Source organism: Scyliorhinus torazame, chromosome 7 (genome assembly GCF_047496885.1).
Source record: "Scyliorhinus torazame isolate Kashiwa2021f chromosome 7, sScyTor2.1, whole genome shotgun sequence".
Classification (NCBI taxonomy): Eukaryota; Metazoa; Chordata; class Chondrichthyes; order Carcharhiniformes; family Scyliorhinidae; genus Scyliorhinus; species Scyliorhinus torazame.
In genome coordinates, this window is record NC_092713.1 from 251,430,815 (window position 1) to 251,448,895 (window position 18,081).

Sequence of the window (18,081 nt, forward strand, 5' to 3'; positions counted from 1 at the left end):
ACACATATATATCTCTAAACACAGCAGAATTTTTATCAATTACAAACATAAAGACACCACCTAGCTAAAGTGCCCATGTATATAACACTTAATGAATTCCCCCTTTAACTGTTCCAATTCAGTAACAAAATCCAATAAACCAAACCCCTTTTCAAGGGCGTGGCCCAGCACACTGCATTCTCATTGAATGGGACTGGACTGGTCTTTCCCCGAGATTCTGATCCAGTCTCAACGAGCAGATCCAAACTCCTTCCGGAAAGCAAACTATATCTTTACAGTTACTAAGGCAGTTAGCCACAACCAACATGTTTTCTTAATGGAACAGCTTTTAAATAATTCTGTTGTCCAAAACAGTCAAACTGAAACCCCCTCTCACCTCACAGCTACAGCCACAGCCCAGCTCCACCCACAAAATTATATCACTGAAACCATGACAAAACCTTTCTTAAAGGGACAATCACATGCCATATGACCCTCCAGGCCCACACTCAGATGCCCACCATCATCGCTATTTGTCTTGCTGCGCTACGGCAACCACATCTTTGTCAGCAGCTCCCCCTCCCCTGAACAAAATAACAATTCCATCCCTCTCGACTGCACTTACCACCTGGTCACCTCCCACTGCGTTCCTGTTAACTGGCCGATCTCGATAGCCTGGCAGCCTCTGCCCAAGGCGCCTGAGCTTCCGGAAATCCCATGTTTAATCATTTACAATACTCCTTTGTGAATTTGTTCCAGTGTACTTGGAAGTAATATGAATTTTTGACAACTGTTATCTGATGTGGGCTTAAAGAGGTTATACTATGTACATTTTCTTAAATTAAACAAATAAAAAATAGCGGCAACTATGAGGTTCTGATGTGATAACAATAAAATGTGAAAAATAGTTCATGAAATATTGTGCATGCTATTCCCTTGATAGTATTATACCAAAATGTTAAACTATATGAACATGAATGATTTTTTTGTTTTAAATTTAGAGTACCCAATTCATTTTTTCCAATTAAGGGGCAATTTAGTGTGGCCAATCCACCGACCCAGCACATCTTTGGGTTGTGGGGGCGAAACCCACACAAACACGGGGAGAATGCGCAAACTCCACACGGACAGTGACCGAGAGCCGGGATCGATCCTGGGACCTCAGCGTCATGAGGCAGCAATGCTAACTACTGCGCCACCGTGCTGCCCTTGAATGTAAATGATTTGTCTATTTTCAAATGAGCAAGTCTGAATTTAATTACAAATATTTGAGCAATATCTAATGAAAATATTATTTTCAGAAAATTGGACGGTTAGGTAGATTGTTTTTAATTGCGACCTAAAAATTAACAGCAATAGAGAAAGCAAAGAGAAATTGTCCATGTATTAGTGGGTGCAATTCGTAATATAACATGGGGGCAATGCAACAATTGTAATAAATTGGGCATGTTCCACAGACTTCATCCCTTAAAGTTTCATCTCTACTAGCAAGTCCAACCTCTGTATACATTATAGGGTCAAATCATTTCAGGTAGCAGATCATATGGCCACCCTGTATCTTTTTTCCAATGAGACTTACTGTGTAAATACTACACTCATAATCTTTCCAACCAATAAGAGAAATAGCACTCTAGGAACCCACTTATTTTAGGTTACAACTACAAATCAAGTATACAGTCACACTGAACAGAATCAAAAGTGAACAACAGATTTAACCAAGTTCAAAAGTCACTCAATTTATAATCCTGCTTGAAAATACGCATCTTGAAGCTGTTTTAGATCTTGGAAGTTATAAAGCTATCAGTTTGCTGATGATCCAAAACAGTGAGCTACAACTAATATAAATTAAGCAGATCACATACAGAGGAATCAACTTAGTTTGGCAGACTGTGCTGACATATGATTGATGTGGGAAAATGCATGAGGATGTGAATTGGGAATATATGAAAAAGTGGTTATGATGGACTGTATTAGGTTGTAGGGAATAACACAGGGGAGGAATATAATGGTATACATAGATAGCTTGTTGTTCATCTATCATTGAAAACATAGATGGAAAACAGGGTCTTCGTTTAGACCTAAAGAGAAAGAATTGCAAAGGCTTGTATAATAAGGCAACAGTTCCACTGTACCTAGAAATTCAACGTGCAACCTTCTGCTGGTTCCAGGTAACTACACAATTTCATGGAATTATAATGAAGATGGACATGGATTTCTCCAATGCCCTACACATTACTCCCTTAACCATCACCGTACGAAGATTAACCAATCATTTGTCTAATTAGTTGTTCCCAGGACTTTGCTTTGCAGAAATTCGTTGTCATGTTTACCTATATAACAGTGACTGTAGGTCAAAAGTAACTATTGGACATGCAGCACTTTGGAACACCCCAAGGGCATAACAAGGCACTATATAATTTGAAGTTCTTTCTTTCTGTACTATCATTTCAGTTTCACGCCACAACTACATGACCTCCGGAGACCACTGTGTGCATCACAAAGAAAGAAACTTCAATAGCTACTAATGCCATTCTTCCATTTCTCCCACAGAATTAAATATTTTTAAGCAAACACATTTACAAAATTATATTCAAGAAATGTCACCATTTTGAATGTTATTTGCAATACACTTCATATAAAACAGAGCAACTATTACCAAACACTTCACATGTTCAATTTTGTCATCATGATAATCATCGCCATAATTTTATCCAAATAATAAGTCTATGGCAAAAGAATTTTGGTTTATAGCCAATTAACCATACAGTTACTCCAGTAAATAGTGTGACTAATGTTACCACACAAAACTAAGGGCAAATTATAGTGGAACTTCCCTACAATTATAGGCAAGATTAAATAGCTCTGTAAGAACTGAAAAACTCCTACTTTTTGCAAGTCATGTCACAAAGACAAGCAGGAATGAGAAAGGTCATTATGTCCAATAAGCCCATTTCTTTTCAATGAATCACAACCCCACTTAATTGCCATACCCATCAGTGTAGTTATTTCTACAGAAACTCATCTAGTTGCTTCTTGTACTTTTATATATATCCTTCCCTTCAATTACCATTTATGGTAATTTATTCTTCAAGTTTAAAACCTAATTTTTGATGCCTCCCTGTTATTTAAATATTTGAAGAAGAGTAGAAGAACTATCCGTCAATCAGCATCACAAAATAAGATTATCTGGTCATTATCACATTTGTGGGAGTTTGCTGTATGCATATTGGTTGCCGTGTTTCCTATATTACAAGAGCGGCTACACTCCAAAAATTCATTAGATATAAAGCACTTTTTAACACCATATGATCATGAAAGGCATTACATAAATGCAAGTCTTTCTTTTCGACAAACTTTGTTGGATGCTCCATAACTGAAGTTAGTTTGCATTGATATCTGTCCTCCACAAAGATTTAACGACTGGATATGCACAAAGTACTCCATGCTGTGATTCAATCAGTGCCACTTATACAGCATTAATAAGCTCTCTTTTGATCATACTCTTCCTGCCTAATAAAACAATCCCATATCTGATTTGTCCATTTAATTATAGCAGTAGGCTAACAGTTTCATAAAATAATCCAGGCTCCTCATCCAATACCTAAAACATTCAGTCCCTCCACCTGTGCACTGTGGCTGCATCTACAAGGTGCAATGGCCAAATCTACAAGGCCATCTACAAGATGCAATGCAGCATTATGCCAAGGCTCCTTTGATAGCATATTCCAACTTAGAGAGCACCAGCAGCAGGCAAGTGAGAGCACCACCACCTGCAAATTTTATCCAAGTCACACACCATCATGACTTGGAACTGTATCACTGTTCCTTCAATGTCACTGGGTCAAAATCCTGAAAGTTCCTCCCTACAGTACTGTGAGTGTACCTACACCACATGCACTGCAGTAATTCAATTTTTTTTAAAAAGCTACTGAGGAAGCTGTATGAATAATCAAGTCTAAAGGCAGAAAGACATTGATACAGATTTCAGGGACAGTGGAGATGATATACGGCAAGGTTGAAAAATATTACATAGTTCAAAATACGTTGTCAAGATGTGGGATTTGAAATGCAATTTGGGGTCAAATAGGATTCCACAGTTATCAACCTTTGGGCTCAATTGATGCAAGCAGCAGGAAAAAAGATGGAATTGTGGAGCGGCAGAAGCTAAAGATTGGAAATGTTAGCCGTCTTATTGCTGTTTAGCTGACAAAAGTTTCTGTTCATTCACAACGATGCCAACCAAGTATTTTGAATAATAAAACGATGGTTCACAATTCAAGATTGGCAACAAAGGATTGGCTTCAGCATGTGCAAGCTGATGTCACCAAGAAGGGTAGTGTTAATGGTACATTCATATATTACATTATATTGTTCAGATACACAGGTGAAGGGCATTGTTTAATTAAACCCTTTGCAGGAGCAAAGGCGCAGCCATAACAAGAAATGCAAATCACTTGTTTTAAAAAGAAAGTTCTATTTCAGCATTCTTCAGTTCCATGCTGAAAGCAGGATCAATCAGGACTCACCTCAAGCTCTTTGATCTTTTCTTCTGCTAGTTTCTGTTTTTCGAGGAGCTGTCTGTGAATTACAACTTTTGGCTGAAGAATAAACCTAAAAATAATCAGAAACCATGATGTTTTAATTTGCAGTAGGGATAGATTTAAAAATATAAATTAATCATGAAACGTTTTTCCAAACCTGAAAGTTGGCAAACTTCCATAACCAGCGCACAGATGTTCATTGCAACTTTTGCCAACTATATGTAGACGTATGTGTGTGTGGGTGTTGCCCTAATTGTTGTATTACATAAAATTGTCATAATATATTAAATCATTTAATTTGTAGCAGCAAAAAGGGAGTGCAGGAATAACTAGAGCAAAAAAGCAAAAATTAACATCGTTTTGGGCAAACGCAACAGGAAGTAATACGTGGCATGTATGTGTAGAGATCTGCTACTGTTTAACATTGCACCTGATCTTTTATTTTTCGTGGATTTTAATTAAACCCTCTAGCACATGGGAAGTACTGTCGCAACTGAATGAACTGATTAACATTGTGGCCCTTCACATTACCTCAAGTCACTTCTAAGAATTTGTATGTACAGTATGAATGCCTCAATAAACGATAATGCCATGGAGATCCCTTCCCCAATATCCAACAACAAAACCCTTTGAAAGTTTGACAATGTTTTCATAATTTTATCCAAAATGAGGGGTCTTGAATTTTTTTTTAATGATATACAAGACTTTACTAAAAGCATAGAAACTTGGAAAGTAGGAGCAGGCCCTTCAAGCTTGCTCTCCCACTCAAAGTGATCATGGCTGATTATCTTAACGCCATACTCCAGCGCTCTTCCCATACACCTTGATACCTGACGCCTTTGAGTCTAGAAATCTATTTCCTTCTTAAAGATATTCAGTGATTCGACCTCCGCAGCCTTCTGTGGTAGAGAATTCCACAAGTTCACCACCCTCTGAGTGAGGAAATTTCTCCTCATCTCAGTCCTAAATAGCCCGTATGCTGAGACTGTGACCCTTTGTCCTAGAGTCCCTAGCTAGTGGAAACAACATCCCTGCATCCAATCTGTCCAGCCGTGTCAGAATTTTATATATTTCAATTAGATTCAATCATTCTTCTAAATTCCAGTGAATACAGGCACCACAGCTACCAGTTTACCCTTAGCTATTCTACTAGTTACATCCTCTAGAACTCCATTAGGTTTGTCAAACATAATTTCCCTATCACAAATTCATGTTGACTTCTGTATAATCCTGTTGATATTTGGACATTAAGATTCCATAGTTGAAAGAGCAGACATATAAAAGTGAAAAATCAAACTTTAGAAGATTTCTATCATATTCCTACCACCTTTAATTGTATTGTACGTTATAACAATTACTAATATTCCAGATCCCAAATTGCATTTCTGAACACTTCACAGGCAAATAAATTCACTGTGTCAATAGTTCTCAAGGGAAAAGAGACATAGTTACACAGCAAGGAATTTTGATTAAATGTATTAAAAAGCAACATATTAAAATAAATAACATACCGCAAACTATATGGCTATAATACATCAAAAAAGTTGTATCTTTTCATGTTTTATTGCACAAATAATCTGACACTACAGAATTCCACCTTATTTTCTTGGTGATCAAGCAAGGATTGTTTTAACCTTTGTACTTAAGTACTGATTTTGCCCCTAATTTCTCATTTTTCTCAACTATGGAAACGTGTGGTTTGATGGGTTCCCTCAGTCCTCTAGTAATTAGAGTGCAATTCTTCACGAGTGGATAATAAGTAACAATCTATTTGAGTATGTGGGACATCTTCGGCACGCTTGATCCTGTTAAATTGTACATCACAGGATAGTGATCATGAGTGAAAACATTGACTCAATTTTCCTCTCCTTTACTCACAAACCACCAAGACCAGCTAGCCTCGGTCAGTTAATTCACCATAGATCATATTGTTGGTGTGTGTGTCTCAGCGTCACTTCAGAAGGTCCACATCATAAAATCACACGGATACATATGACAAGACCAATCTGCAGACCTTATGTAAGCTGGTTTTACAGTTGACTGTGAAGAAAATATTAAATTCTAATTTAGGTTTGGACACAGCACAAAAATGTTACTGCAGATATTGGATGCCCTCCAAAACACTATAAAAGAAAAAAGAATGCTTAAACATTTTTAGCTGTACTTCAATAAATCACAGAAGATTATTTTAAAATATATGGTTAAGACATAATAAATCATTCATTCTTAGCATGCAAGTTTATTTTAAATAAAAATGATGGGTTGCGTAAAAGAGGATTGTATTACAAATACAAACATTTCACCGAGTATCACTATAACAAAATATGGCCATCATGCAAGATGAGTCAAGTGATTTAGAATCTACTGGCATGTTTCCAGAAATAAGTATACCGTTATTTTTGAGTAATGCTCATTTATCATATACTCTGTAACATACTGACTTCAGGAATTACTTTTCAACCCTAGATCCAATTTGTTTCGTTGTAGTACTAAGTATATATAGCCAGGAATGTCGCTATGTGCACAAGAATAGGAATGTTTTTGTTTACCATCCACTTCTTTCTATTTATAGCATATTCTCAAAGGACATGAATACCATATAATATGTTGTAAGTCTTGCACATTGCATGCACATCCGTATAGGGGACATCCACTATATCTATTCCCCTCACTATGATTTACTTATCTTTCATTGAGTCAATGGAAATTTGTTGTCCATTCACCTGTGTCCCCTCCCCATCAAAAGACTAAATCTTCCATCCCCACATCACCTCAAGAATCTGGCAACCCCAGCAAATGTCAGACTTTGAATCCCTGGTTGTCTAAAACTGTTTTCTCAACCTTGCTGGGCTGCAGGACTCTCGAACCCAGACTAACCTCACCCTAATCCTGGAATCCCATATGTGGACAGAAGAAAGATAAAAAGTAATCGACCTGAAATGTTAACTCTGTTTCTCTTTCCACAGAGGCTACATGTGGAGATGTTATTCCCAATACAGAGGCCTTGGAACCCTATTACAGTCAGAAAAGAATTGTCCAGCACTGATCTCTGGCTCCTATTCCTTTGTAAATTACACACCCAAATTACCATCATCCTTTTGATCTCAGGTGCTTCAAATTTCCAAATAAGTGTGTTATGAGGTACTTTATCAAATGTGTTTTAAAAAGTTTATATGTACAACATTTATTGCGCTAACTTCACCAAGTCTCTTTGTAATTCAAAGAATTTGATCAAGATAGTCAGACGTCGTTACAATCCTGGTAGGGACGGTTGATGTTTAAAAAGAAATCCAGACACCCAATAATTAACTGCCCAAACTACCATTCAGGGAATGCACAAGATTTTACATTTTAAAAACAAAAATAAACTTTATTTTGTATATACCAAAAAAAGTGCTTTTAGCTTAACACTATAGTTTATAAAGGCTTATGCTATAAACTCAGTTCTATATTTTAATTCCCTCTGAAGTTCCTTTATCTTATGAAATCTTGAAGGTTCATTCACTTCTTTCAGGACCGAGCCAAAGGTGTGTCATAACCCTCCAGAAGTCACTTTATTTCTAGTTATTCCAGTTATTCTCGGAGGTTATATTTCATGGGGATCCTTCCATTAGCCTTTTGCCTAAGTGATCCTCCGACTTTTATTTAATGCTCACGAGGGTGGATGGCTCAGCTCCTTGTTCGGGTTGTCGGCAGATATTCAACTCCCTTCGCACAGCTTCCATAAGACCGTAAGACGTAGGAGCAGAAGTAGGTCATTTAGCCCATCAAGTCTTCTTCGCCATTCAATGAGATCATGACTGGTCTGATATGATAGTCCTCAACTCCACTTTTCCACCTTTTCCCCATAACCTTAATTCCCTGACTGATTAAAAATCTGTCCATCTCAGCCTTGAACATACCTAACAACACAGCCTTTACAGCTCTCTGTGGTAAAGAATTCTACAGATTCACTACCTCACCCTAATCCTGGAACGCCACATGTGGACAAAAGGAAGGTAATCGACCTGAAACTTTAACTTTGTTTCTCTCTCCACAGACTCTATCTGACCCACTGAGTATTTCCAGCATTTTCTATCTTTTATTCTGTTCCCAATACAGAGGCCTGGGGAACCCTACTACAATCTGAAAAGCATTGTCCAGCACTGATCTCTAGCTCCTAATCTCTGTTTTAAATGGGTGTCCCCTCTCTCTGAGATTATGCCCTCTGATCCTGGACTCTCCCACAAGGAGAAACAACCTCTCAGCAACGACCCTACCACAGAATTTTTTTAGAATCATAGAATTTGCAGTGTAGGAGACCATTCGGCCCATCGAGTCTTCACCAGCCCTTTGAAAGAGCACCCTACCCAAGCCCACATCTCCATCCTATCCCCATAACCCAGTAACCCCACCCAAACTTTTTGGACACCAAGGGCATTTTAGCATGGCCAATTCACCTAACCTGCACATCTGTGGACTGTGGGAGGAAACCGGAGCACCCGGAGGAAACCCATGCCACACGGGGAGAACCTGTAGACTCCGCACAGACAGTGACCCAAGCCGGAATCGAACCTGGGACCCTGAAGCTGTGAAGCAACTGTGCTAACCACTGTGTTACCGTGCTGCCCACTCAAGTCCCCTGAGAATCCTATATGACCCTATCAAGTCCCCTGACAATCCTATATGTCTAAATACGGTTGTCTCTTATTCTTCAAAACTCCAATGAATAAAAGCCAACCTACTCAACCTCTCCTCATGAGAAAATCACTCCATACCCGGGATCAACCTAGTGAACCTTGTCTGGACTGCCTCCAATTCCAGTATATCTTTCCTTAGATAAGGGGACCAAAACTGTTCACAGAATTCTAGGTGTGGTCTAACTCGTGCCTTGTGTAATTTTAGCAAGACTTCCCTATTCCAAGCCAACATTGCTGACTGCTTTCTGCCATAAGGTTCGATGAGGACCACTGTGGATTCCTTCCGCTATCTGAAAGCAAGAACAAATCTTCCACCTGCTTTTCCCTCATGAAAGCAAACTGAGATTGAGCCCCACCCGAGAACAATAAAGTTAACATTTTTATTGCTTAAATGCAGGCCTGACTCCCATACATTTTATTTGGCAATCCCCATCCAGTGAGTTGTAGCCCACTCATGAACGAATCTGTAACTGCTCCATTCTGTTCCCAAACTCAGCTGTTTGCTTCTGTCAGTGAACATGTACAGCTATTAATAAGAGAACATTCTAACCCCACATGGCATGTTTTGGGATGGTTGTAAACAGAAATGTACACAAATAATATACCTTCAACAAAACTTTGATTCTGTAACCCATATGAAAAGTTTATATTGCTAACTGAGTTTTACAACCCTTTCTCCAGATGACCTGGCTCAATTACAACTTAGAGATGGACCATTCATTGTCCAAGTTTTTTCACGGTCAGTTTTGACCCAGCAAGACAAACACAGGCTACCTTTTAAGTATTTTAAACCCAGGTTTGTTTGAATTTTATTTACAACTGACTTATTTTTATCAGTTTCTCAACCAGATGCACCCATATTCTATTGTTAAAACTTTAATTGCTAAAACTAAGAGTTGTATTCAAAAATATAGAAATTATGAACCAGGTTTCTGTAACAAGGTGATTTTTCTTTCAGAAATCTGTGCTGGCTGTCCCGTCTTCATCCATGCTTCCCTAAGCGCTGATTATAGTCCCCTTGCCAGCCACTCACTCAGACTGATGCACATATGTGAATGTTTAGTACTCTATTTGATGCTTAGCTGAGTTTTAAACCACATTCCAACCATCAGCAACACCACCTATTTCCACCTATACAACACAGTATTCCTCTGCCACTGAAACCCTTATCCATGCGTTGTTATATCTGAACTTGCTTATTCCAATGGCCCCCCAATCTCCAAAAACTACCACACTTGTTCTGTACTCAGACATCATTAACTTTTACTGGCCTCTACCTCAGAACGCATTGGACTCAAATTATTCATTCTATCAAATTTCTTCATGCTCTACAAGGCTTAGATCACCTTCCACAGCATCCTTCAGTAACCTTATTCAAGTTTTAAAAAATATAACTCTTGCCTTTCACATCACCACTGAGGGCACTGGCACCAGTCACCCCATAGCCTTCTCTTCAAGTCTACATTTTACTGCTCCTTTAAAAATCTTCTGATAAACCCATAGTTTTGGGCAACCTTTAACATTCTCTCCCTCAATGTACTGCATGCATCCATTTCCCTGTCGAATTCAATTTGTGAAGTCTTTAGGATATTTTTTCTGTTATGTTAAATGTGTGATGCAAGTGCCTGTTTTTATTTGAACTTGCTATTCAGGGAATGCACACAAATAAATTGAACATTTTCTCATCAATACAATATCCCTCTAAATATTGGAGCAATCATGAAACATTTATATAAAATGTAAATGATATAGGGCGCGATTCTCCAAAATGGAGACTAAGTGTTCGCGCCGTCGTGAATGCCGCCGCGTTTCACGATGGCACGAAACGGGCGCGGCACGGCCTCCCTTCCCGACGGCAAATGGGCACCGCGCCAACCCACGCATGCGCAGTTGGGCCGCGCTAACCCGCGCATGCGCGGGGGACTTCTTCAGTATGTCAGCCCCTGTGCAACATGGCGTAGGGGTTCAGGGGCCGGCCACGCAACAAAGTAGGCCCGGGGAGGGAGAGGCCGGCCCGCCGATCGGTAGGAACCGATCATGGGCCAGACCGCATCGGAGGCCCCCCTGGGGACGGAGCCCCCCCACAGGCCGTCCCCGACCCATCGCGCAGAGTTCCCGCCAGCAGCGACCAGAGGTGAACGGCGCCGGCGGGACTCTGCCGTTTCTGTGCGGCCGCTCGCCCCATACGGGCCGGAGAATCGGTGGCCCGATCGCGGACAGCGGCCCGCGACCAGCGCCGTGCCAAACGCGCTGGTGCAAATGGCGCCGACTCTCCGCACCTCAGAGAATCGCGTGCCGGCATCGGGGCGGCATGCCGCGATTCTCCGGCCTGGCGCGGGGCTCGGAGAATCACGCCCATAGTTTGCTAATGGAATATTATACAATGTTCTGATTTTATAATAGAGAATATGAAAGCTGATATTTGTTGCCTCGGTAAAGTTTTAAAAAAAACATTTTATTAAGGAATTTGTAATGTTTTAACAAGAATTTCAAAAGCAAACATAACAAAGTAACACCCCCCCAACCAACAACCACAGCCAGCCAACATGGCTTGCACCCACAGTTCCCCAGTCCCCCTCCTCCACTCGCTGATCCTGTCTCAACTATCCCTCCCATCCCCCTCCCGCCCTCCCCCCATTTATTGTATCTGCTGACAGCTTAATTTTCTCCAAAGAAGTCGATAAACGGCTGACATCTCCGGGCGAACCCTAACGTCGAACCTCTCAGGGCGAACTTAATCTTCACAAGTCTGAGACACCCGGCCATGTCGCTAACCCAAACGCTCGATTTTGGGGGCTCCCAGTCCCTCCACACCAATAAGATCCGTCTCCGGGCTACCAGGGAGGCAAAGGCCAAAATGTCAACCTCTCTCGCCCCCTGGACTCCCGGGTCTTCTGACACACCAACAATCGCCACCTCTGGACTCGGTGCCACCCGTGTCTTTCATACAATGGACATCACATCAGCAAATCCTTGCCAGAATCCCCTAAGCTTCGGACATGCCGAAAACATGTGGTCATGATTTGCGGGTCCTCCCGCACAGGCCCACACCCGTCCTCCACCCCATCAAAGAACCTGCTCATACGGGCCACAGTCATATGCGCCCTGTGGACCACCTTAAATTGTATCAGGCCAGGCCTGGCACAGGACGAGGACGCATTTACTCTACTCAGGGCATCCTCCCACAAACCCGCCTCTAATTCCTTGCCCAGCTCATCCTACCATTTATGTTTTACTTCCCCTATCAGGGTTCCCTCACACTCCATGAGCTCTTTATAAATTTCTGAGACCTTCCCTACCCCCACTCCCATTTTTGAAACTACCTTGTCCTGTATCCCCTGGGGCGGTAGGAGTAGAAAGGTCGAAACCTGCCTCCGTTCAAAGTCCCTCACCTGCAGGTAGCGGAACCCATTCCCACCTGGCAGCTCAAACTCCTCCTCCAAGTCCTCCAAGCACGGAAAGCTGCCGGAAAAAACAAGTCCCCTAACCGCTCAATCCCAGCTCCCTGCCACCTCCGAAGCCCCCATCTAGGCACAAACCGGTGGTTGCCACAAATTGGAGTCCATATTGATGCTCCCTCCACTCCCCTATGCTTCCGCCACTGTACCCAAACCCTCAAAGCCGCCGCCACCACCGGGCTTGTGGAGTACCGAGCCGGCAAGAACTGCAGAGGTGCTGTTACCAGTGCCCCTAAACTTGTGCCCCTACACAATGCTGCCTCCAGCCGCTCCCACACCGACCTCACCCCCACTACCCACTTCCTGATCATTGCTCTGTTCACCGCCCAATAGTAGTTCCTGAAATTCGGTAGGGCCTGCACCCGCCCCACCAGGCCCCCTCCAGTAGCACATTTTTTACCGACGGGGTTTTACCCGCCCATACAAACCCCTGGATCACCGCATTCACTCTCTTAAAAAAAACTTTCCGAATAAAAATAGTGAGGCACTGGAATACAAACAAAAATCTCGGGAGAACCATCATCTTTACAGTCTGTACCCTCCCCGCCAGTGACAACAGCATATTCCACCTCAGAAAGTTCTCCTTCATCTGCTCCACTAACCGAGCCAAATTCAGCTTGTGTAGCTGCTCCCACCCCCGTGCCACCTGGATTCCCAAATACCGGAAACTCCCTCCCACCACCTTGAACGGCATCCCCCCCAATCTCCTCCTCTGCCCTCTCGCCTGAATCGCAAAGACCTTGCTCTACTCTCATTCAATTTATACCATGAAAACCGGCCAAATTCCCCAGGATCCTCATAATCGCTCCAATCCGCCCCAGCGGGTCAGAAATATACAAGAGTAGGTTGTCCGCATATAACAAAATCCTGTGCTCCCCCCCCCCCCACCGCACTATCCCCTGCCAGTCCTTTGACACACTCAGTGCCATCGCCAGTGGCTCTATGGCCAAGGCGAACAACAGTGGGGAGAGTGGACATCCCTGCCTCGTGCCCAGGTGCAGCCTAAAATAATCCACGCTCACTTGGTTTGTCCGCACGTTCGCTACAGGTGCCTGGTACAGCAACCGGACCCAGTCCACAAAACCCTGCCCAAACCCATACCGCCCCAGGACCTCCCACAGGTACTCCCATTCCACCCAATCAAAGGCCTTCTCTGCATCCATGGCAACCACCACCTCCACCTTCCCTCCCTCGGAGGGCATCATAATCACATTTAAAAGCCATCTGACGTTGGCCGTTAACAGCCTCCCTTTTACAAATCCCGTCTGGTCCTCCCCGATCACTCCTGGCACGCAATGCTCTATTCTCGAGGCCAAGGTCTTGGCCGGCAATTTGACATCCACATTCAGAAGGGAGATTGGTCTGTATGACACGCATTGTTCCAGATCTTTCTCCCGCTTCAGGGTAAGGGAAAACAAGGCCTGTGACAGCTTTGGGAGAAGTACCCCTCGCTCGCTAGCTTCACTAAATGCCCTTACCAGCAAGGGCCCCAGAACCCCTGAAAACTTTGAATAAAACTCCGCCGGGTACCCGTCCGGCCCCGGGGCCTTGCCCGACTGCATAGCCTCCAGCCCTTCCACTACTTCAAACAGCCCAATCAGGGCCCCTAGGCCCTCCATCAACTCTTCTTCCACCCTTGGAAACTCCAGTCATTCCAAAAACCGTCTCATTCCCTCCACCTCGGCTGGGGTTTCCAACTCATACTGTAAATTTCTGTAAAATTCCTTGAACACCCTGTTCACCCTGCTGGGTCCAAGATCATGTTCCCCACTCTATCCTTCACTCTCCCTATCTCCCTAGACACCTCCCATTTCCTAAGCTGGTGTGCTAAAATCCTACTGGGCTTCTCCCCATAGTCATACACTGCTCCTCTCGCTTTTCTCAACTGCCCCACCACCTTCCCTGTAGATAGCAACCCAAACTCTATCTGCAACTTCTGCCACTCATTTAACAATCCCGCCTCCAGGGCCTCCGAATACCTTCTGTCAACCTGAAGAATCTCCTTAACTAGTCTATCCATCTCTGCCCGCTCAACCTCCCTGTGTGCCCATATCGAGATAAACTCCCCCCTCAACACTGCCTTCAACGACTCCCATACTGTAGCTCCCCTGTATTGTTTATCTCCACATAACTCCGAATGGCCTCCCTCACCCGCAAACATACCCCCTCCTCCACGAATAGTCCTACATCTAATCTCCAGTGCGGGCGCTGACCCCCCTCCTTGCTCACCCGTAAATCCAGCCAGTGTGGGACATGATCCAACACTACTGTTGGTGAGTAGTAGGCATCTACGATCTCCGCCAACAATGTCCTATCCATAACTAAAAAAATCAATCCGGGAGTACACTTTGTATACATGGGAGTGTCATGTGAGAGTACCTTTAAGAAATGGGTGTTTATAAATGGGTGTGTATATAAATAACTGTAGTGAGAGTACCTTAAAGAAATGGGTGTTTGTTACTGCAGTGATGTCAGAGAGTGGGTGGAGCTGGGCTGTCTGTCAGCTTTTACATTCGTTTTAGGCTGTTTGCTGCAGGGTGTGTTTTAGTTTCGTTTTCAGAGCTGGATAGCTGCAGTCACAGCCAGAAGGTGTATTAGAGTCTCTCTCTGTAATTGAAAGACTGTAAATCAATCCTGGTGATTTAAAACTAATAACAGTAGTGACTTTAACTTGATGTGCTTCTGGTAAAAGGTGTTTTAATCTTATGGATGTTAAAAGGACATCTTAAAGGATTACTTAGTGTTGTATTCTTTGAGGGTTGTATTTGAATTAATGGTTGCTAAGATGTTCACTGTATGTTTTAAAAAGGTTAACATGAGTTCATAGAATAAACATTGTTTTGCTTTAAAAAATACTTCTCCATTTCTGCTGTACCACATCTGTAGAGTGGGCCGTGTGCTCCCCATACCATAATCTATTAAAACTTGTGGGTCAGGTGAACTCCATGATACACTTTGGGGTTCTCTAAACCCTGGCCCATAACAAATTGGGGAGTCGTCCGGGATAATAGTCGATCTATTGGATTGGCTTTGGGAACTTAAAGACAGTGAGGGGTGAGAATATTGCGGGTGCCTTTCAGGTGTGGTATTATAGTTTAAGTAGGGAGTGTGTTGTGGACAATGGGTCTTTCAGAGGCTCAGAAGTTTTTGGGGGTGGAGACGGTCATACGCAGTACCTTACGGACAGAGACTAAAAGCAGACTGTTAGATTTGGCAAAAACATTGCAATTAACATAACCTGACAAAATGCGAAAAGGTGAGGTAATTATGGCGGTGGCTAAGCATTTAAAGTTGCCTGAGGTACAGTTTGACTCATTGGAAATGGCAAAAATTCAGTTACAAATTAAACAAATGGAACATCAGAACAAAATTAAAGCAGCTTGAATACGAAAGAGAGAGGAAAAAGAAAGAGAAAGAGAGGAAAAAGATAAGAAAGGAAAACAGAAAGAATAGCCCTAGCAGAACATAAAGAAAGAGAAAGGGAGATACAGATCAGAAAAAAAGATAAAGAAAGAGTTTGAACTTCAGAAAATGGCCATGAAACATGTCAGTTAAAATTGGCAGACGTAAAGAGAAACGTACAGTTGGAGGATAGTGATGAGGATAGTGAGAAAGAGCATCAAAGTCGAAGGCTTGGTGGGAATCTATTTAAATATGTCCAAGCATTGCCATAAACCCTGGCCCATAACAGGAGAAAAAAGAAAACTCCTTCGATCTCGGCTGCCCAAACCTCCATGGGTCCACCCCTCCCATCTGCTCCATAAACCTCTTTAATTCCTTCGCTGCCACTGACACCCACCCTGTCCTCGAACTCGACCGATCCATGCTCGGATCTATGACCGTGTTAAAGTTCCCCCCCATGATCAGCCCATGCAAGTCCAGATCAGGATGCCTCGGTAAAGTTGTCAACAGTGGGTCACAGCTCCACATTATAATGGTATTGGAAACTGTCCAGCCTAGTCGGCTACTTGTGTGCCGATCAGCAACAGTGGGATCCTGAAGAAATTGGCTTCTTCTTGGGGTGTAGTGATTCCCCCATGGGGCTGGACAACACGCTGCTATTATTCCAGAGGAGCCAGTCCGCTGGAGGGAGTCTCCAAGTGGAATGAAGCTATTTACTCTCTCCTCCACCAGAGTCCCACTCCAGTCAACAGTTCTGCACTCTTCAGAAACAGTCAGCTGTGTCACTTTTCCAAGTAAAAAGGCAAATGGGGGTGATGGTCTCCTCCTCTTGGAAAGTGCATTGCTGCATGTGTTTGTGCCTGCTCCAAGTAGAGCTCAAAGCTCCTCGACCCATGCTAGAAAGCTCAAAGAACAAGCTGAGAGGGAACAGCAACCAAATGGCAGAGACCTGTTCCCCTAGGACAAATATGCCAGCCTGTCCCACGCCATTTGAAAAAACAACATAAAGAACAACATTCACCGCTAAGTATCTTAACTTTTTTTTTGCACCAACTCACAATGGAAAACAAGTACATTTTTCTAAATTCGAGAAATGATTAAATGTTTGCATTAGGCCTTAAAATCCGCCATTAGATAATTTATTCCGTGAACCCAGAGATATTTCCTGCATGCGAAAGGTACACATACCAGTGTTGGGAATTCTGTTCTACACAGTAGCAACTGATTGTGAAACTTTCAAATTGTGAAACGAAAAAAATAACCAGTGATTTAAGTCAATTTTATTAAAGGGTTTTGGAAAATAGATTGGGGCGGTGAGGGCAAATTGAGACAACTTCATTCCATTGAAAATGAGAGGATCAAAAAATCACTCACTTTAACAAAAATCTATTTCCCTCCTTATGTATGATGGACCTTTTTAATGATGTTATAACGATGACCATTCGGATTAACTCCAAAAAAAGGACTAATTAAAATGTCAAATTTGCTTACTCATCAACAGGAGAAAATCAGAGCACCTAGCTTGTATCCTCCAAAGTTTTGATGGCATAATCATCAATATGAATTGTCTCTAAGCCATCATTCTCTGAAATCTGGCAGACTGTAGCCTACTATATCATGGCTGCCTTTGAGAATATTTTGTTTATTAAACGGTCAACTGTAACAAAGATTTTAAAATCAACGACGTAACATTCCACATATCACGCTAACCATTAAACAACAAGGAAACGTCACCGTTCCATATTGGTGGAAAGCTGTATCAGCTCGTTTTCACACAGAAAAAGCAAACACATGGTATCACCCCTCGCAGGTTCCTCAATAGAAACAGATGATAATCCCGAGAATGTGTTATCATGTCCAGATCTTTGTCATAGAAATGATCTGTCCATCAATGTGTGACTTGTTCCATCTATCAGTGCCATTCTCCGTCCAGGAGCCACTGTGCAGACCCTCCCACATGGCCCAATCTCACCGGAATCAAATCCTGACATCCACATATTCCCCTGCTGCTCAAGATGCAGT

General features: G+C 42.5%; 1 protein-coding gene across 2 annotated transcripts in view; it reads right to left on the reverse strand.

The window, feature by feature from the left end:
• Nucleotides 1-18,081, reverse strand: part of pfdn1 (prefoldin subunit 1) — a 136,907-nt gene that overhangs the window by 93,858 nt on the left and 24,968 nt on the right. For both annotated transcript variants that reach the window (XM_072512249.1, XM_072512250.1), the window contains exon 3: nt 4,506-4,590. In XM_072512249.1, the coding sequence (XP_072368350.1) occupies nt 4,506-4,590 (85 nt within the window). The remainder of the gene's footprint in view (nt 1-4,505; nt 4,591-18,081) is intronic.